The 21,621-nt window shown below is 39.8% G+C and overlaps 1 protein-coding gene across 1 annotated transcript; it reads right to left on the bottom strand.

Moving 5' to 3' along the window:
• Positions 1–10,415: 10,415 nt before the first annotated feature.
• Positions 10,416–21,356, bottom strand: LOC310927456 (trypsin-like; the record flags this gene model as incomplete). Its single annotated transcript, XM_083889751.1, has 6 exons — positions 21,293–21,356; positions 21,020–21,176; positions 16,601–16,699; positions 16,344–16,507; positions 15,589–15,725; positions 10,416–10,568 (listed from the first exon to the last, which is right to left on the bottom strand). The coding sequence occupies exons 1-6, from the start codon at positions 21,330–21,332 to the stop codon at positions 10,416–10,418; spliced, it is 750 nt and encodes a 249-aa protein (XP_083745877.1). The 5' UTR covers positions 21,333–21,356.
• Positions 21,357–21,621: the final 265 nt, after the last annotated feature.

Here is a 21,621-nt window from a genome sequence, read left to right as displayed (position 1 = left end):
AAACCTGCATGTTATTCTGGCCTAACTCTGCTGTCATCTTCTAAGTGTCTTTGACACTCACATCAGATAGGTATATCTAATGTAACGTCAGCTATTTAGTCAAACAATTCACACTGTGCTATATACTGAGTCAACATTGTTTTAGCAGTCAACTGTATGACATTTTATCAGCCTGAAACATGGAGAGCACAGCTACTCACAAGATATTTCTCCATCTTCTCCCTTTACACTCCAGTGTATTATAAGACCAAACAAAGCATCACACGCCCACAGCTCCACAGTCCACACCATCATCAGTGTCACGATGTCCGGGACTGAACACAGTGATAAACTGCAGCATGTCAGTCTCCTATCCTCAATGAATCCACACAGCTCGACAGTCTTCAAGGCAGAGGGGGCGGTGCTCTATCCACTTCATATTATACATGGGCTGTTCTCAGTCAAGGAGCTACTGAAGATGACCGTCACATATGCAGGCTGACATCAAAATTCGATTAAACGGGAAACGCACGTTATCCGTTTTTTCCATTTGTTATCCATGCACAAAATCATTCATTTTGATTTTGAAAACAAATATTCAGAAAAAAAGTTTTTTTTTTTATTTCTGGTTTAATTTTGAAAAACGAATGAACGGATGATACACAGATTGTTTTTGACCATAAAAACAAGTTAATGTATGTAAGTAGACCTCCATAACTCACATAAACGTTGCTGTGCAGACCAGCTCTTGGTAAATCTAGTCCATCATTTACCAAAAGGTAACCACGATATCTCTTGCTTGTGGATTCCCATCACTCTGTCTTCTTCTGCTCACTGTGAGCATGTTTCATAGCAGTGTTTCACCTCCACTGTCTCTCTGGATCTGTGGGGATCCATATTCAATATTCATATATATATATATATATATACAATATATATTCAATACCTTATCTTTTACTCCACCTTAATTTAATTTGACTCTGCCAATGTTTAAAGTATATGGTCTGTAGTAATATAGCACTTTTTTAGTCTTCATTATAGACCACTCAAAGCTGCTTTACAATACAGTTTTGCCATTCACCAATTAATAATACCCATTCACTCACATTTTCCTGCCAGAGGATGTCACCTTGGTTGTGTGATGTCAGATACTAGAGCTCTGTATAAACCATGACACAAATAACTAAAAACCCAAGAAAACAGGACAACAAAAGCACCTGGGGTAATCCTAGAACCATTAACTTTCAGAACCATTCATGAACACAACATGTACATGTTTACATTAACAGTTCTTAAAGAAATGCATAAATGTGTGACTTTAAAAGCTGTTGTTTCCTGTAGGCATCAACAGGAGGCATCACACAGCAGTGAGGAGGAAGATGACACTCATGGACTGAGGTTGCCTTTTTCAAACACACTCTCTCACAGGTAACTGACGCAGTCTCCACTGAGACTCACGCTAATAAACCTGTTATACCACCTGACTATGCACATTTTCACTGTTAGTAATCATCATAAAAGGCTGTCATGCATCAAAATGTAGAGTAGGAATGCTGATCATGTGGTTTAATTCAACTTCCTTTTGCATTGTTGCAGTGCTGAATACCTGCCAGAAGCAGAGCTACCTTCTTCATCCCAGCAAGGTGCTGACTGTACGTTCTGGCAGACATGTGGACTCGAGTCACATGACTTGGACTCGAGTCAGACTTGAGTCATTATTTTAATGACTTAAAATTTGCCATGACTTGCGACTCGACTTGGGCTTGAATACTATTCACTTGAGACTTGACTCGGACTTTGCCTCTTTGACTTGACATGTCTCCAGTCAGAAACTACATTTCCTGATCGTTGTTACCAAAACCAAACGGGCAGATCCCCGAACCGTTATAAACGGATCCATTAGCCCCTTGACTCGGATTAGCTCGCTTTTGTAACCACAAAGCAATTGCGGGACTCTGTAGTGTCTGTAGTGAACACTGCACTTTATTTAGTTTGGGTGTGCCAGGGTGTGCCGGTGCCACCCACAGAGGCAGCTGGCACACTGCCGTCAGAAGATGCTTTGCCACCTGCACCTTGCTCTGTGGAGTGTCTGTTTTCAGTTGTAAACAGGATTAAATCCACCAGCAGAGCTGCAATGCTCACAGAGAGACTGAATAGCATCTTGCTGCTCACGTTTGAAAAAGAGCTCACAGAGAAACTGGACTCTGATGAAACAATAAATGCGTTCAAGGCCAAGCTGTGTCGTCTTGTCCTTTAAATTGAGAGCTGCAGAGTGTGCACAGGAAAGCACTGTGCAGTGTGCACTGTGTCCTTTACTCTGCTGCTAATCCCAATAGTTGTGTTGAGATGCTTAAATAGCTTTGTTCATCATGCGTAATGTGGATACGTTATGGCTCTATGAGAGTGCATTAGTATGTTCATCTCATTGGGTACGCAATATCTGTGTGTATGTTTTTCAGGTGTGTTTTTTATGAGAACACAAAGGGCCTGATTTACTAAAGGTTTGAGCGTGTGAAAGATTTGCATTGATGCTGATCTACTAACAGGGCGCAACGAGGAGTGCGTCCCTCAGACGGTCAAAATAGCACTCGCAAACCATTTAGCGTTCTTGCCTTAATGCATATGCAATGTGGGGCGTACACGCAATTTTGGGTGTGATGGGAGGAGAAAATGTAAATATGTTATTTTAGCATGCGCTAAGTGATTTATCAAACCTGAAACTGATTGTGGTGCTTATTTTTGCGTATATATTTGGCACGTTTGAAAGGCAGGTCTTAACTGGCACAGCGGTGCACGCATGTGGCTGTGGCTCACAGGCCGGTTTTCACACTTCCAGGCACATTTAAATGCAATATCGATTATCGATTGTCCTGTCGCCTCTGACGTCAGATCAAAGGCTGTTGGCACGCGTAATGAAAACTCTGACTGACTGAATGAACACAGATGAAACCAGGGATGGACTGGGACTAAAAAGCCGTTGTGATGATCCGCTTTATTTATTTATTTACTTATTGACAAAAAAGTCACGCATCCATTGAAATTAGACCTATGTGTAATCTTGATCTGTCAGTGAGCTGCATGTGAGTCAGGAGGAGAGCGCAGCACCTTTATTTTTTTTTTACGGCAACATCCATAGTCCATAGTTTTCTTTGTTTGATACGTCAGGTAATGATGGAGCTGTCCAAAATACCGACGCAGGATTGAAATATAATAATAAGGTCTTTTAAGACAGGTCTTTTAATGGTCCTATCAATAGGACCATTAAAAAGGTCCTATTAAAAAGGTCCTATGGACCTGGGGAACAAGGATGTCATATACCTCAATCCCAGTTATCTGCTCATCGCAGAACGTCAGCTGTACTTTCTGTTCAGTGGCTTCAAATTTCATTCTGCGCTTCCGTTGAGTCTGCTCTTTCTCCATGTTGACAATCCTTGACTCGTGCAAAATCCCCATTTAAATAGGGCGGTCTTAACCACTTCTGCGCCTGTAGTCAATTGCGGTCGCAATCTTAGTAGTTCAGCCGCAAAACGTAATCCAGTAACAGGAGCAGTCTTTATGCTCGCGCACACAATTTAGCGCTCTCTATTTGGAATCTTAGTAAATCAGGCCCAAAGTGTGCTTTTTCTCTTACTTTATTATTGATTTTTTTGAGAGCATGTCACATGTGAATGATTAGACCTGCTGTGAACTACTGTTGACTATTACTGATAGAACGCACACAACGTGTGGATATGTTTTGTGTTATTGACCTCCACCAGGAACTATACATTTTCGCCGGCATTTGTCTATTTGTTTGTCTGTCTGTCTGATAGCAAGATAACTCGAAAAAAGTCGCGGACGGATTTGGCTGAAATTTTCAGACACTCTCAATGGTAACAACACTCTGTCACGCTGTCTGACCATAACGTTGTCACTGGTTGCAACTCCCGCTGTCTGACCCAGGCGTGCCGGCAGGGTATATTTTGCAGGCACTGAGCTGTCTTGGCGGAAGTCGGCGGTTTCCGAGTTCTTATAGTTAATGTTGTATTCAATAGAGATACATTCTTTTGAATGTTTCTGTTGAAAATAAATTTGGCACACCCAGTATTTGCTGGTGCAGACACAATGTTTTTTCTGGCTACGCCAGTGGATGCACAGCTTACTGGGTACAATGCGACTCTCGCTGAGAGGGGAAACATAGCCAAGCAACCGTATTCAGCATAGCAGGCTCTCTCTCTCGCTCTTCAACATCAAAACAATAAAACGGCAAACACACTTCCTGATTCACTCTCTGACGTCACACGCACGCACAGTGCACTAAAGGCCACATTATACTTCTCTGACTGCGTAATGCATTGTTGTGCTTCTGGCTACAGTGAGAATGGCGTCCGAAAGAGAAAGACTGTTGTTGCTGTTGCAGCAGAATAACATTGAAACAGTGGCCTTTCTCACCTGAAATAAATATTTTTCTGTCCCGGAATGCAGTTTTAAGATAATTTGAAGCGAGAAATTAGCCATTTAGAGTCTAAACATGTGGTTTATCTTGGCCTGTCCTGAGGACCAATCGCAGCCCTTGCCGTCTCCGTTATCCCTTGACAGAGTGATGGACACTTAAAAAATATTTTGTGCAGCCGAAGAGAACGGAGAGGCTCTCCGGCAGGCTCTCTGGCGACATCGAGGGGTCTCTGTAACCTACGTAGAGCACTTTACGCAGGAGTATAAATTGGGCTTAACTGCCATACATCCTTCACCACACACACATACACAGCCCCACACACCACACCAGGCTTAGCCTGTAACATCCTGGACACTTGAAACATTTCTTCTTCTTTTTTCTCTATGTCTCTTTAGGGGCTCCATATGAACCTGATTTTTATTTGTATTTTGTAATTATTAAGAGTTTGACAATAACACAGTAGAATGTAAATGGCTTTGTCAAAATAATAAATTACTTTATAAAGCCACTTTTCTGTGACATATCAATCTTTTGATCTGCCACAATAATGTAATAATGAATTGAAATGAAAATACCTCAAGTTGAAGGCTTTTCTCAGCAATTTTTAGGTGATATTAAAAATGAGATTAATTAGATTAATTAATGACAGATCATAATGAATTAATCACACATGTTTTAGATTAGATTGATATGTTGAAATTATGATCGTTACCCCGGATTTACACTGGACGCCTTACAGCCGATAATCGATAATCTCGAATGGACGCAAGTTCGCTAGATCCCGCGATAGACTGTGTGTATAAAGAAAACAACAACACAGCTTCTTTCATTCTCCAACATGGAAGAACTATTGATCTGGCCATCTATTTTCGATATTGTGCTTCTACCATGGGTAAGTTTGCTAGTCAGTTTCTCTGGATGCCTGGTTTTGTGTTGTTTCATTATGTCCTGATTTTCTGTGCTGTATTGACTATGTAATTACATAGTCACTTACTAATCACTATGTAATTACATAGTCAATACTGTTAAAAGTCCAGTTATGAATAGCAAGACACAAATTAATGATTTGAGTCTTTTTTCTTTAGTTTTTTTAAATAAAACAATACGTTTCATTCTTCAAAATGATATATTATTATTATTTATATTATATTACTATATTGTGTATTGTTCACATACGGTGCCTGTAAGCAGAAGAAGAACAATTGCATTAGTTCTCCTACTTGAGGGACTGCAAAGGAGGGGTAGAGGGAGAAGGAGCAGATTTTGGGTTCATCCTCTCAACCAACAAAGAAGACAACAAGGCGATTTTAACAATCTGGTGGCTGAACTGAGGCTGGACAGCCAACACCACCACCAGTATTTCAGGATGAGTGCTGAGCAAATGGATGAACTTCTGTCCCTCATGGGCCCTGAAGTGACCAGGCAAAGCACCAACTACAGAGCTGCCATAGAACCTAAGCACAGACTGGCTGTAGCAATAAGGTAAACCACAAACAAATGAAATCACAGACCACAAGATGAAGAAAAATGTGTTTAATACTTAAATAGTTTCAAGTAGTTAGAAAAATAACAAACTCTCTCCTTTCACATACTATATGTGTCCAGCCATGGCAAAAGCGTTCACAAGTCTACTTTGGGACATTTGGAGTTATTTACAGATTCCGAAAGTGTGATTTCTAAGCTTTCCAACAATGTCAGACACATGTACATTTTTGTAGAAGATGTGGCCATTTGAATGTAGGCACTCCTCAAACTGCTTTAGGGAGAAATTCAGCCTGAAAGATTTTGACCTACTTGAGGAGCCAGGCCAATAGCTGCTCATTTGCATCACATTTACATGGTCACAACCCCCCACCCAGTCTAGCTGTCAGTGACATCTGATATCTGTTAGCTCACAGGACAGAAACAGTGTAGCAGTTTGAAAAAAAAAAGGAATGAATGTAGTTCATGTCAATGTAGTGTTATTTGCCTTAAGTACTTCAGTGGACTGATAAGAATCAGAATTTACTTAATTGAGAGGGAAATTCTTCTGTTACAAAAAGCACTTGAATAAAAATGAGAAACAAGAAAGGTAAAGGTAGATACATACTTCAAATATCAAATAAAATATATCTAAGTGTGTGAAGGAGAGTTCAATATTTTCCAGACCATGGACTATATTATCATCTTCAATACCAGTTCCTCCCCCACAATGTGGCTGTACCCAGTCTGTTCATCACAGTATGCGGGCTAAATGTACGGGACAGGAAGACTGTCAACAGGGGGCAGAACTCCTGGGTGGCGCAGTAGCTGAAACTCGATAGGCTATGCATCACTGTGAGTTTGAGCAAGCACCACACCTGGTCTGTTGGCATCAAAGCTGTGACAGAATAGAAGCACACAACAGGATATTTAAAACATGGCTCCCTGTTCACATGGAACACTATTTTGTCCATTCATGATTTTTTTATTTCTAAAATGCAGAAATTTGAATATAAATACCTAAAGCGCTGATCTGTGGGAGCTTTCGAAAGTAGGGACTCAGATGTGTCTGTCAGTGGATGGTCTTAACTATCACTCTGCCATCTGCCAGTCTAATAAAATGAACTAACCTGAGCGATGTCTGCCAAAATATTGACTCTGGTCCTCATGAATGCTTGCTTGATTAGTCCAAAGCCACAGTCAGGGGCAAATTTGGTGTGGCCAACAATCAGGAAGTGGATGCTGAGCGTGGAATGAAGCTTGTGTCCAACCCGCCAGGCACCGTACCAGAGCATGAAGTTGTTTTTGTTTTGTCCACTGCAGTTGTCACAATGAAGATCCACATCTGTTTCTCCAACTCCAAAGTTGCTGAAGAAATTATGCACATAGCTGATGACTTCATTGCTCCCTTTACTTTCCTTATTTTCCTACTTTACTTTGATTTGAAGCTTGATTTACAAACTGCACGTTCACCTGAAAAGACAAATATTATGTTTATGTTCATTCTAATGGCTCATAGTGTTACTGGTCAATATAAGCATTTGGCTATTGTATAGAAATCAATTTTTACACATACCAAGAGCCTTAGCCGACCTCATGTCTAGACGCCACACTGAGGCCTTGGACACATGGGTTGGCAGCAACTTCACATGCCAATCCTTATGCCCAGGATTCTGAAAAAAAAAATACTTGTTTCAGATCATGGTTCATGTTAACAGGCACTTTATCATCTGACTGTGGGTGTGTCCATCCAAACTGAATCTGAATCAGTATAGATTGATCAGTAGTATTGCTTGAATTATGTGTGAATGCCACACCTTTTTATGTGCATGAATCGCACGTGTAATTAAAACGTTCATCACACATTGTGTTAATCACGTGTGATTCATGCATGCAAGGTGTGGCATTCACACATCATTCATTGCAATGTTAGGTTTCGAACACGGGAGTTTCGTCTCAAAGCATATGAATCATCAAACTGAACCTGCGGGTGTACAAAATCTCAAAGAGGGCCGTACGGCTTATAATACGCTCATCTGACCGAACACAAGTTTCGAAGTGCATATTTTTAACACACCAATAGTGAGCTAGCCAATCTCTAGTATAGCTAATAACCGTTATGGCAACATAACATTCTGAAACGCACCAGAAGTGTGTTATCCACACGTTATTCTTGCACAGCAGAGGTCATATGCTCCCGTACCTATCGATCAGATGATCGTAGCTTATAATACGATCATCTGACTGAACACAAATTTCGATGTGCGCATCATTCTCATTGTTATAATACAGTGCCGAGCTAGCGAGCTAAGCAAGCTAGCAAGCATAGCTAATAACAATGTAGCCAAACGGCGTTATGAAACACACAGTGGATTATTAAAAGACAGCGTCCCTATGTGCGTCTGTATGTGACTTTGAATGAACACCAACATAACATGGATTAACAACGTTAATGAAAACTCACCCCATAAGAAACTGAAAGGTATTCCAGCAGACTTCAGTGCCTCCGATCAGATAAGAGGTCCGGGCGTGCTTCCTTTTCGTCGCAGTTTTACGTCTGTTCTCCTCCAAATGTCCAATTAGATAGGGGGAGAGAGATGTGCTGGCGTCACGTCATCATCTCAGACAACTACTATGTCTGTCCTGCTCTGTTTCAGCCGCTGAATAATCCATCTGTTTGTTGTTTTTGTGACAATGAAGTCTGCTAACACGTTAGCATAAAGATCGCTTGCTTAAAATGCAGTCCACAGTCCACATACCAGCAGTCTCTGTGCTTTCCTTTCTGACATTGTCCTTATAAAAAGGATCTGTGGTGTCATAAAGGATTTTATATTTCTCCATTTCAACTATGAGTCTCTCGTCGTCCATCGTGACTCTCTGGGTTACCCTCTGATCAGATGACTGTTGACCTGGTTTCACCGGTTATGACGTAATGTTAAGGTGACATGCGTATTGTGTTTTGAAAGGGGGGCGGAAGTGTTTTACTTTGATTCTATGTTGGACTTTCCTGTCTGGTACAATCTGCTCTGTTGGGCTTGACGCGACTCAGTAGTGGCAACAGCAAAAATAGAACTGCTACCTATCGATATCACTGTGGCGCAGCGAGCCGCTTCTGGGACGCTGCTGAGACCGCAGCGCGCCCAGTGGAAATGCTCACATTGATTAGAATGGAAGCGATTTGCAACGGCGACAGCGCCGCTGATGTTCCGCGGCTGTAACACGTCGACTCTGCTTTGGTGTTACTTGGACTTGGGCTCGATTTGCCCTTCTCTGTCTTTATTTGGGACGTGACTTGGACTTGACTGCTGAGACTTGGGACTTACTTGAGACTTCCCAAACAGTGACTTGGTCCTACCTCTGCGTTATGGCATGTAATACCTCTTATTGAAAGAGGCAACAGTGGATCTACTGTGTGCTGAGATGTTTCTTTTTCTATGGAGTTTGGTCTAGGGTGAGCACAAACTCCAATTTCCACAGAAATTATGATCACATATATCTTAAATATAGACTTAAGCGGGTATACATTTTTAAGGTGAGACTTTTGTTAGTGCTGATTTGTGATGTGTCACTACCACAGTAAAACTAACTATCCTATTACTATCCATTTAATTTAATATCACTTTGAACAAGTATCGTGTTTGTAGTCTATACATGTAATTTGTACATTTCCAGATGATGTCTTTTGTGTTTGCACATAGGTGGCTTCACACCCTCGCACCCATCCAAAGAAAGAAGAAGACACAAAGGCAGGAATGAACGGAGGACTGGTCCCAGAAAAACAGATTAAGTTTGTGAGATAGCGAGAACGATGTCATTGTGACAAAAATAAAAACAAGACTCTTTAAAGGTCCCATATTATACCCTATTTCTCTAAGTTAACCTAGTTCCCTGGTGTCCTAATGAACATGTCTGTGACATGCTTTGGTCAAAATACCATAAGAATGAAGCAGTTAGCATTTGGAAAAGTGATCGTTGTCCTCGCCAGCACTCTCATGCTTTTTACAGAGCTCCGAGAGACAACAATTCCAGGAATTTAGCGTCTTGTGCTGTCCCAAGGAGCGCGGAAGTCAACATTGCGTGTTTTATCTCCTGTACTTAGACTAAGGAGGACCACAAACACATGAGTGAGTCATATTTGTTCACACTTTGACGGCTGGTAGGGCCTCCAGAGTCCCAAATCCAAGTATTAAAATGATTAAAAAGGTGTTCTTGCATAATATGGGACCTTTAAATAAAATGAAAGATACATGTGAGGAGATATGCTGTTGCAAGAATTCAGCCCTAAATGGTTTGGGGCATCATATTTATGTGTGTCTATTCCATATGTGTGGTGAATTGAGCTGAAAACATGCACAGGATGAATAAAAAGTGCATACATGACCAAGTGGTTTTATTGTGCTTTTCAGTTTTGGCATATGTGTTGAGACTGGATGAATATGAGAGAAAATTACAAAGAAGAGCAGGCACCAGAGAGCGATACAGGTGATATGTGGTCATTGACAGGGAACCAAATGGAAGAAATGTGGAGGGGAGATTTTCTTCAAGGATTGGCTGCCTGAACGTCTTCAATCCAGTAGAGGAAGTCACAGACTTTGACATAGACGCCGGGGTAGTTGGGCAGAGCACATCCCTGACCCCATGACACAAGGCCATGGACTTCTCCAATACACACCAGAGGGCTGCCGGAGTCACCCTGACAAAATAGAGCAGGTCACTCTACATTCACAGATGTTGCATTCCTTACAGTAAATTACTGTGAGTGTATAATACAGAAAACCTATGTCTTGGATATTGTACATTCATAGTAGGTGACTGTACATTTTGTCATACCCAATTGTTATTTAGCAGTATTTTTCCTGTATACTTACTGTATTTCATATTTGTATTAGGTCTAATTGTTCCTATAGTAACCATGTCATACATTATAACTGTGATTTACTGCAGCAATGTTCCCTGTACCTACATAACAGTTTTTTTAGTGTTACTTAAGTTATGTCATATTACTGTGATTTATATATAAATACTATGTTATACTGTAACTCAATACTTTTGTATAGTGTATAACAATGATTTAGCAATATTTTCTGAACCTTGTGTAAATACAATTTTACTGTAACTGAGCAGAATTGTCCAATATAAATATTGCATTTTACTGAAACTATGCAAAATTCCCTATAATGTTACTGTAACTTAACAGTTATACCATATTACTGTGATTTAGCAGTGTTTTCTATATTAATGCTGTGCTGTACTGTAAATTCACAGTAATTATATTATACAGTATATACTATTTTGATATTTGGATTTTGTAATATTTCTTTAATCTTGTAGAGTAGTTTTTTGTTTGTTTGTTTTTTACTGTAAGTTCACAGTTGTGGACTATTACTCTAACTTAGCAGTAGTTTCTTTTATAAATACTGTTGTGTTTTTACTTCAAAGTAATTACATATTCAACATGATTGAGCAATATTTTGTGAATATTGCATACATTTTATAACTTCACAGTTTATTTTAATTATGTGATAGTGATTATAGTGATCTAGCAATATTTCCTGAATCTGGTGCAGTGGCGGATCTAGAAAATTCTACATGGGGTGGCAAAGCTGCAAGAGGTCTGGGCAGGGTGCCATGGGAGGACGGTATGCAAGAATCCCCAAATGTAAATGGATTTAACATAACAAACATAAAAATACTAACTAATTACTGTTTTATCATGAACAACAGGAACAAGCCCAGTGCATCTCTTAAAAAGTAAAAGTATTAATAGCAAAATTAAAATATAAAATAAAAAGTGCAATAATCAAAAATAATAAAAAACTTAAAAGGCAGAGGACCCTCTTCTTCCCTGTCACTCCCTGCCTTTGTCTCTCTTTCTGAATCTGCAGCAGCCTCCTCCTCTTCATCCCTCACATCCTCTTCTCCTGTACTTTTCACATTTGTTCATCCTCTTCTGTGTATGGAAGCACATTTGTGCCGTTATCCATATTAAAATGCATTAACAGAAATGTTTTTTCATTTTCAAAATGGAGCTGCATTTTGTGACTCATAAATAAAATGAATAATCAATATTCATTATAAAATGAATGTCATTATTAAGAAAATGACATTTAAGATTTAATTTTCAAAATATCCTCCAGCAAAATTCAATTTGAAATGTCAAATTTGAAAATTAAAATGCATTAACAGAAATGCTTTTTCATTTTTCAAAATGTAGCTGCATTTTTTGAAATTATTAATCAATATTCCAAACTGCATTATCATTTTCAACTTCTAGACTGCTTATTCTGTGCATTAATTAAAAGACAAAGCAAACAGATAAATGCTTTTTCGTTTTCATGTTCGCCTCGCAAAAAGTGTTTCATAATTCAAATGAGTTCGCAATAAGGATGGGAGCAGGATAGTGACGTCACTGGCCACGCCCCTTGTTCTTCCAATCGTGCTGAGCTTATGTGAAGTATAGATGTCTTACGGCGGAGTGTCCAACGACAGCATTGGCCATCAACGCGGACGACACATCTACCATTTCTTTATATCTATGGTGCTGCTGAGGCGTTATGCGTGATATAGCTAGACTGCCGTCACAGGAAGAAAAGTCTTACACAACTGTAGATCAGTTAAAACTAACGTAACAATCCCAAAAACGTGGGTTAATCTCCAACAATTACCGGGGGAAACGTCTAAAAACTCAATAAGGAGTCTGGTGTGTTTAGCGACAGCACCGCTGATTGTGACCGGCTGCATAGACGCTGCAGCTGCGTGTGTTTGTGTCACACGGAGTCTGCACTACAGAGAACTCCGACACAAGGATCGAGCCAAACAATAATGCCGAACTGTAGATCGGTTAAAACTACTTTAACAATCCTAAAAACGTGGGTTAATCTCTGACAGTTATTGATTGATTGATTTACTTTAATATCCCCAAAGGGGCAATTTAGTATACAACAGCAGTTGGCACAATAAACACACCAGATGCAACACATAGGTAGCAATAAATAGATAGAAATACATCGTATATTAAAACATAACGATACCAGAGAAATGTCTGACATCTCAATATTTAACAGAGAAGTCTGGTTCGCCATGGTCCTCCATTCGTTTGTGTGAATGTTTGTAGCAAAGCCAGAACAAGGGGAGTGGTCAGTGACATCACTATCCTACACAACTACATTTTAATTATGAAACACTTTTTGCAGGGAGAATATGAAAACGAAAAAGCATTTCTCTGTTTGCTTTGTCTTTTAATTAAGGCACAGAATAAGCAGTCTAGAAGTTGAAAATTAAAACGCAGTTTGGAATATTGATTATTAATTTTATTTATGAGTCAAAAAATGCAGCTACATTTTGAAAATGAAAAAGCATTTCTGTTAATGCATTTTAATTTTCAAATTTGACCTTTCAAATTGAATTTTGTAACCTTTTAGCTGGAGAATGTTTTGAAAATTAAATCTTAAATGTCATTTTCTTTATCATTTTAATTAAGTCACAGAATGAGCAGTCTTGAATTTGTAAATGAAAATGCATTTTGAAATATCGATTATTCATTTTATTTATGAGTCACAAAATGCAGCTCCATTTTGAAAATTAAAATAACATTTCTGTTAATGCATTTTAATTTGGATAATGGCACAAATTTGCTTCCATATCTGTGGTCTTCTTCTGCTTTGAGCCTCCTGGTCTCTCCAGTTCACTACCTCCTCCTTCATTTCCCTCCTTCTCTTTCTGCTGTGCACTTTTCTTACCAAAAACCCTTTCAATATCCCCACTTTTTGCTCTCCTTTTCATTGTTCTGCTCTCTCCAGCTACTCTTGCCTGCAAAAGTCAAGACGTGAGAAGCTCTGGTTATCCTTGTAACACTGTAGGGCCAGGTAGCTACAGTTTTTCTCGATTGTTTACACACATTTTCTGAAAGCATGCCTCATGCTCTCAGAACTCTACACACAAATCCAAAAACACACACACAATGGGCAAAACCCCTCAATTCTCCTGCAAAATGAAAACTTACATTCAAAACAATGTTATTTCTTCTAAAAATTGTATTTTGTTTTCAAATGACACACACAAACCATCATATGAATAGACATTTATAAGAACCCGTTGAACACTGATGTGCTCGATGTAAAACACTATGATGAATGGAAAACACTTCTTCTCCGTTGATCATAATGACTTCTCTGCATTTGGCACAATTTTCATGAAGAAAATCTCTTGTTTTCACAAGGAACACACTGTCATTCAAAATTCTAAAGTTAATTTCCCTACTAAGCAAACTGACTCATCACATGGGAACAATTTGAAATCAGTGTGTTAGCATAAAAGGGTTCTGTTTTGTATGTAGACCACTGTATGTGCAACTTTGTGTTGGTTGGGATGTACACTGTGTACATTGTTTTTGTGGGAAATTAATAGGAATAAAATATATGTGTTACTGTGTATTTGTGTGTGAGTATATAAACAATCCATTCATTATCTACCGCTTCATCCTCCACTGGAGGTCGCGGGGTGACATAGGGCGATTGGCGGGGGTCACACCCTGGACAGTTCGCCAGTCCATCACAGGGCCCATAAAAACAATATTATAAAATATTTTACACACTTATGTATTTACTGTCTGTAGTAAGTGTAACACTAAACAAAAAAAGGCCTAAGTCATTATGATCAACGGAGAAGAAGTGTTTTCCATTCATCATAGTGTTTTACATTGAGCACATCAGTGTTCAACTGGTTCTTATAAATGTCTTTTCATATGATGGTTTGTGTGTGTCATTTAAAAACAAAATACCATTTTGAGAATAAATAACATCGTTTTGAATGTAGTTTCATTTTGCAGGAGAATTGAGGGGTTTTGCCCATTGTGTGTGTGTTTTTGGATTTGTGTGTAGAGTTCTGAGAGCATGAGGCTTTCAGAAAATGTGTGTAAACAATCGAGAAAAACTGTAGCTACATGGCCCTACAGTCTAGTGTTACAAGGATAACCAGAGCTTCTCGCGTCTTGACTATTGCAGGCAAGAGTAGCTGGAGAGAGCAGAACAATGAAAAGGAGAGCAAAAAGTGGGGATATTGAAAGGGTTTTTGGTAAGAAAAGTGCACAGCAGAAAGAGAATAGAAAAGATAAATGTATGTTTAAACTTCACCTGGTGAAACTGACTTCACTGTAGGTAAGTGAGTCCGGGGCCTAATATTATATTTACAATTATTGACTTTTGGTCAATTTATTGTTTGTTTCAATACTTTGATAAAGCTTATTGACAAGTAAAATTTTTAAAACATTAGGGGGGCAGCGGGGGGGGGGGGGGGGGTGCAAGGCTTTACAGTAGGGTGGGGCAGTTGCAGCCCCCCGTAGCTCCACCCCTGATCTGATGTAAATACTGAATTTTACTGGAACCTCACAGTTATTATGTTATACTGCTATAATCTCAATATTTTCCTGTATCGATAACTTAACAGTTATACCACTGTGATTTAGCAGTATTTCATGTATAAATACTCTGTTTAACAGTAATTATACCTTAGTATAAATACTATGTGTGTGGGTATGGTAAATGTGGGTCATGGTAAACACATGGTAAATAGTAAATTTTCACAGTTAAAGCCTGTGCTAATAATGATGTAATGTAAAGTAACATTTAGAGGAAAAGTCTGTGAGTACTTATGGTGTATACAGTGATGATTTACAAATAAAGCACAGATATCTGCCAGATATAAGTCAAACTCACATTGCAGGCGTCTCTGCCTCCTTCCATGTAACCAGCACACACCATCCTGTTGGTGATCATGCCAGGATAGGCCTCTTTACACACTTCATCATCAATTACAGGCACGTCCAGACACTGCAGACGGCGGGGCATGACCACTGTCACAGGCACAGCAACAACACATTTTTCTGTAATGATTCTAAACTGACTATGAAACATTACAGTATATATCTGAAAAATAACCAGTAATTGGATGAGGGGAAAACCAAAATGATCTTTATCTCAGTGTTAAATACGATTGATGGGCTACAACTCAATGTCTGTTAACCCCTCACTCTTCCACACTTAAGTCCATAATAGGTAAGTAATCAACAAACTCAGTATATATGTCGAAAAATCTGTTTTTAGCGTGATTCAACACGACCTGTGTGTTGAAATGTGTTGTTTTGTGTAAAATCGCTGATTTTCTCCATAGACCATTGTGGGTTCCATTCCCAGCTTCACAATTCTACATGCCAGTGTGTCTTTGGGCAAGACACTTCACCCCATGTTGCTCCTGACAGGTGAGCTGGTAACGTGTGAATGGGTATGAAAGATGTGTGATAGAAAATGTGCTGCACATAGATGCACAGTATGAATGTGTGAGTGAAAGGGTGAAAAACAATATCTGTAGTGGTAAGCAGCTTTGAGCAGTCATCAAGACTCGAGAAGCATTATATATTGTAAATACAAACCATTTACCATTCGATTTATGAAAAATCACTGTTAAAACCCACCATCGTTGCCCATGGCAGTATTTCCCCAGCCAGACACAGAGCAGGGGAGCCCTCCCATGGGACAGCCTGTGGGTAACGGGATGGGAGCGACTGCCTCAGTCACCTCCACAGGGTGGAAGAGCTTAATCAGCATGATGTCATAATCCAGAGTCTGATAGTTATAACTGCCCATATTAAAAGGAGACAAATGCTGAATAAAGAATGAAAAATGAAAATGATTCTCAGAGATGGATTTTTGGTTTGTTTTTTTCACTCACTCAGGGTGCCAGATGATGTTCTCAGTCTTCATGAGCTGCTCAGTGCCTTCAAACACTCGCAAATCATGTTCTCCCAGTAGGATCTGCATGGCATAGGGACTGAGACAAGAAGTTAAATATGCAAGAGAACCAGAGCTTCCTGTACATTTTGCACCTGTGCTCCTCTTTTTTAGATTTCACGGTTCCTATATTTAAAGCCTTTAATCTTCCACCTATAGATGTTTTTGTTCTATGTGAATGTGAAGAAATGTATAAAATCAAGTAAGACTAGAAAATTCTGTGGTGAAATTTCGATTGTGCCTGCTTCTTGCTGCCGATTTTTTGGGCAAATTCTGTAAACGTTACGGATGCAACGGTACAGTTTTCCCATGGTTCAGTATGCATCACGGTTTTGGTGCCATGGTTACAGTACGGTTTTGATATCTTAATATAAAACTGATCAGACTAGCAAAGGCAATATTGCATTGTAAAAATAATTAAAAGCACAGATATAATCAAACCACAAACTTTATTAAAACAATAATGCCCTATCAGATCAAATTAAACAGCAAACATAAAACCACACAAATAAAAAATAAACAATTTGTGTGGTCAAGTGAAAGAGACGGGTGACAATGACGTGGTGGTGCTGTAGAACGAGTGTCTGTCGAATATCCAACTTCAAACCAACTTCACTGCACTGCGTAACAGATGTGGTTTATTTGTTGACATTCATTTTCTCATTGTCATCATAGACTACGCTGTATCCTAAATGATCTCGCAAAGCGAAGTTAAACGAAGACAGTTTAAACAGTTCAAACATCCTTTTTTCAGCTTCAAGTCAAGTCAAGTCAAATTTATTTATAACGCACATTTACAAGTGGCTGAGCCGCAACCAAAGTGCTTCACAGAAAGTGCTTAAGTGCTTATGTGCAAATACACATTGGAAAATGGCCAAATGCAAGTAAAATAAAAAGAAAAGAAAAGAAAAGAAAAAGGTTAAAATACAATGACTGAATTAAAATAATATATAAAAAAGAGAACATTAAAAGATAACTAGGGGACACTATTGGATTGTACTTAAAAAGGAAACATTAATGGTAGGCAAGTGAAAGGCAAGCGAGGGTTCTCAGGTGGAAAAAGCTTTTTCTGACAACTGCACTGACCTGCTTCTCAAATTTAAAGGCACTGTCAAAAATCACGCCCAGACTTCTGACAGTCCTGATGTTAGAGGCGAAAGGGCCCTGGGCATCGGCGGGGAAGGCCGGAGAGGTTTTGCCAAAAACAATGATCTCTGTCTTACTCTCATTGAGGTTGAGGAAGTTTGCACCCATCCATGCCTTGATGTCGGCCAGACAGTCAAGCAATGGCTGGAGTGCAGCCTGCCCATCAACCTTTAGGGGGAGATACAGCTGGACGTCGTCGGCATAGCAGTGGAAGGAGATGTTGTGGTTGACCAGGATTTCCCCTAGGGGTAAAACGTACAGCAAAAATAGGATGGGACCTAGAATAGAGCCTTGAGGGACCCCGCAGGTGGATGGGAAGCAGAAGAGATGGAATCTCCAAGCTGTACAGAGAAGCTCCTGTTGGCCAGGTAGGACTGAAATAACTTCAGGGCTGTGCCTTTGATGCCTACATGGTAGGCCCAGTTTTTGCAATTTTTGTCACCATGGTTACTCGAAACACTTGACACATGACATAGCAGTCATAGCACACAATTCTCGATCAATCCGTACCCATGTTACCCGGGTCCATAGGACATCCTGCGTCGGTATGATGGACAGCTCCATCATTACCTGACATATCAAATAAAGAAAACTATGGACTATGGATGTGAAGTACATGCTAACCCAGAGCAGTGAGCTGCCTGCATTCAGCGGCGCTCGGGGAGCAGTGAGGGGGTTAGGTGCCTTGCTCAAGGGCACTTCAGCTGCGGATTGCGGATTCATGCATTTGTCCCCTGGATATCTATATTTAATTTATTCAGATATACCAAATAAGAAATGAATGTGCGTCATCTTTGAACGCGTAGTTGAACATGAGCTCTGGAAAAACGTTAAGACGGTTTGATAAATCACTTTGCGCGTGCTAAAATAACATATTTAGAAAATTGCATATACGTTCCACAATGCATATGCATTAAGACAAGACTGCTAAGTGGATTGCGAGTGCTATTTTGCCCATCTGAGAGACGCAATCATAGTTGCACCCTGTTAGTAGATCAGTATCAATGCAAATTAGCGTGTGCAATCAAGTTTGCGTACGTTTTTGCATGCGCAAAGCTTTAGTAAATCAGGCCATTAGAATCTAACGATCTTTAAACAGCTCCTCGGCTTCTCCTGTTCTCCTGCTGCTGCTGATGCCAGGCTCCAGTGACGCGTTTCCAGCCTTTTCAGCCATTTGCGAATGCCCATTCTGAATGAAAATATAGCTGGTAGCTTGGGCTTAAAAATCTGTGACAATATAACGTAAGACGTGTGATAGGTTCAAGGACAACTGGACATTTTGATCTTAGCAAGTCAGTGGAGTTTTTTCCAAGTTTTGGGTTGTTTTGAACGCAGAGAGAGAAGCCACAGTGCAGGTGTGGTGCGCAGAAAAAAAGGCCCCTCTGCACCAGATGAGGGGGCACACTCTATAATATAATATACTATAATTGCAATGCCTTGACTTTAGTGAGGTAAGTACACATAGTCCCTGCCATAACAACAAAATTAGAAAAATAAAAAAAACTATGTAACAGAATTGGCATAATGCTCATGTGTTCCCCCAGCTGCTTCCCAAAGTACATATTTTCTGTAATACAGAGTTCTGTAATGTTCTGAATTTAAAACCAGAGGGGGGATCACACCCTGCTTATGTCTGGCATTACACTGTATTCAGGCACACATACACATGCATAACTGTCATGTTGTCTGTTTTATTCTTATAAATAGTGAGTCTAAAGTGTTAATTTTATTTTTTATAAAAATAAAAAAATAAATAAAATGTTAAAAAAAGCTATGAAGCTGATTTTGAGAGGGTAGTGGAGTGTTTAGTTTTGCTAATGTTTGTTATTTACAACCCAAAGCTTTTTGCTGTTGAGTAAGTCTCCTCTCAAGATTAAGAACTTTTATAGTCATTGTACAAGAATACAACATCATTCTGTTTGGCTGCATCTCTTGTATAGCAGCAGCTATATGTCACAATCACAAGAATATATAATAAAAAGATAACATAAATAGTAAAAACAGTAAGTGCAGATAAAATAATACATATATCTATAAATAAATAGTCTTCAACCATGTTATCCTTTTACGAGCTGTGTTATTGGGTGGAGCAACAGACCAAAACATGTACAGAGTTTGCGGTTTGATTTACATTTTAAACTTTGTGAATTAGTATCATAGTTGTATCAGTGAAGCATTTTTTTAATTTTTAATTTTATATTTTGTGTGTGCGGATGATCAGCATTTTGAGCTTGGGACCGGCAATAGGAGTACACTGCATTATGTCTTAGTATAATAAATGTCTTACACAGTGTACCTTTTATAGTATATATATTATTATGCTATAAATATACATGGCTGGTAACCAGAGGGTACAAGTTCAATTCCCGAACAGGTCAAGTGTTGGGAAGCCCCTGAGCAAGGCACCCAATCCACCATCACTTCCTGGAAGTGCTCCTGCCCCTAGTTTGTGTGTGTTTATTACTGGTGGGTCAAAGGGGTGTTAAAAGGCAGAGTGTTGATGTGGGCACCTTCTACCACTTTATCCTTCATGGGGGGCGCCCTATGTCGAGTTTCCTGCCAATTCCAGCTGACATAGGGTGAAATGCAGGGTACACCCTGGACAGATCGCATGTCCATCACAGGGCCACATGGAGACAATCAACCATCCACTCACAGTCAATTAAAGGTGTCTAATTTGCGCAAATCTGCATGTTTTCAGGAGAACCCAGAGAAAGCCCCCACACACATTGAGAGAACATGCAAACTCCATGCCGAAAGGCCCATGTTTCAACCGGGTCGCAAATTTTGTCTTCTTGTTGCAAAGGCAAGAGTGCTAACCACTACACCAACCGTGTGGCCCCATGTTGGCCCCCATAAGTGTTATATTTGAGTTGACAATATGGGTCTCAAGGGGGTTTGTCCTTGTCCTTCAAGCCCTTGCCCACTTAATATCATTTCCTGGCTACTGGGGTTCCAAGTGGGCACATGCTTGATATGGGCAAATTATGCAGGCTCCATTTAATCTCAGGAAGCCTCTGTGGGCAAACACAGGTGGGCCCCCATGGAAACCACAGTCAAACCATATCATTGAAATATAATGCATTATTATTATTATTATTATTATTATTATTATCAACCCAAATATAACAAATGAATATGCTGGCTGCTAAAGTTTAAAGTCACTGTTACTAATTGGTGTGTGCAAATCAAACTAATTCTAATGTACACTTACTTGTACCAGCAGTGGGCGACAGAGAGCACCCACTGCTTGCCGATGAGTACTCCACCACAGAAGTGGTAGCCATAGTTGAGGGAGGCCATGTATGGACGAGAGTGAGGCTCACAGTCCTGCCCGCCGATGATACGTCCATCCTCATGTGGAACTGCCACTATCACACACACATGCACTCATTATAATACTTAGACTTTATCCTGAATTTGGCATTGTGTGTACATGTTCTATGTGTAATACTCTTGGTAAAAGTGTGTATTTGTGTGATTTTACCAGCAGCTCCAATCATCATCAGCAGAGCCAGCAGTCTCATGGTGTCTGGCGAATGATCAGAAGACACCTGAACTTAACGCTGCTCATATTTATATCCCACCAGGACTTGACCTAACGCACTCGTCCCCATTGCCAGCCTCATTTTCTGTTGACCTCATCTGTGTGCTCTTGGCAACAAACATGAAGTCAGATACTCTCTTATCAAGCGTATCAAGCCAATTCTACCCCACTGTGGTGAGACGGTCCCTGTGGAAGTGTCAGCTGTGTTTTATTTTCAAACGTGAAACAGGATCCTGGTGTTTTTAACAGCTGTCTGAGTTTCTCTTATT

Source organism: Microchirus variegatus, assembly GCF_963457635.1.
Source record: "Microchirus variegatus genome assembly, chromosome: 1".
Classification (NCBI taxonomy): domain Eukaryota; kingdom Metazoa; phylum Chordata; class Actinopteri; order Pleuronectiformes; family Soleidae; genus Microchirus; species Microchirus variegatus.
The sequence above is the reverse complement of the archived record's forward strand: the minus strand, read 5'-3'. Positions and strand labels throughout refer to the sequence as shown.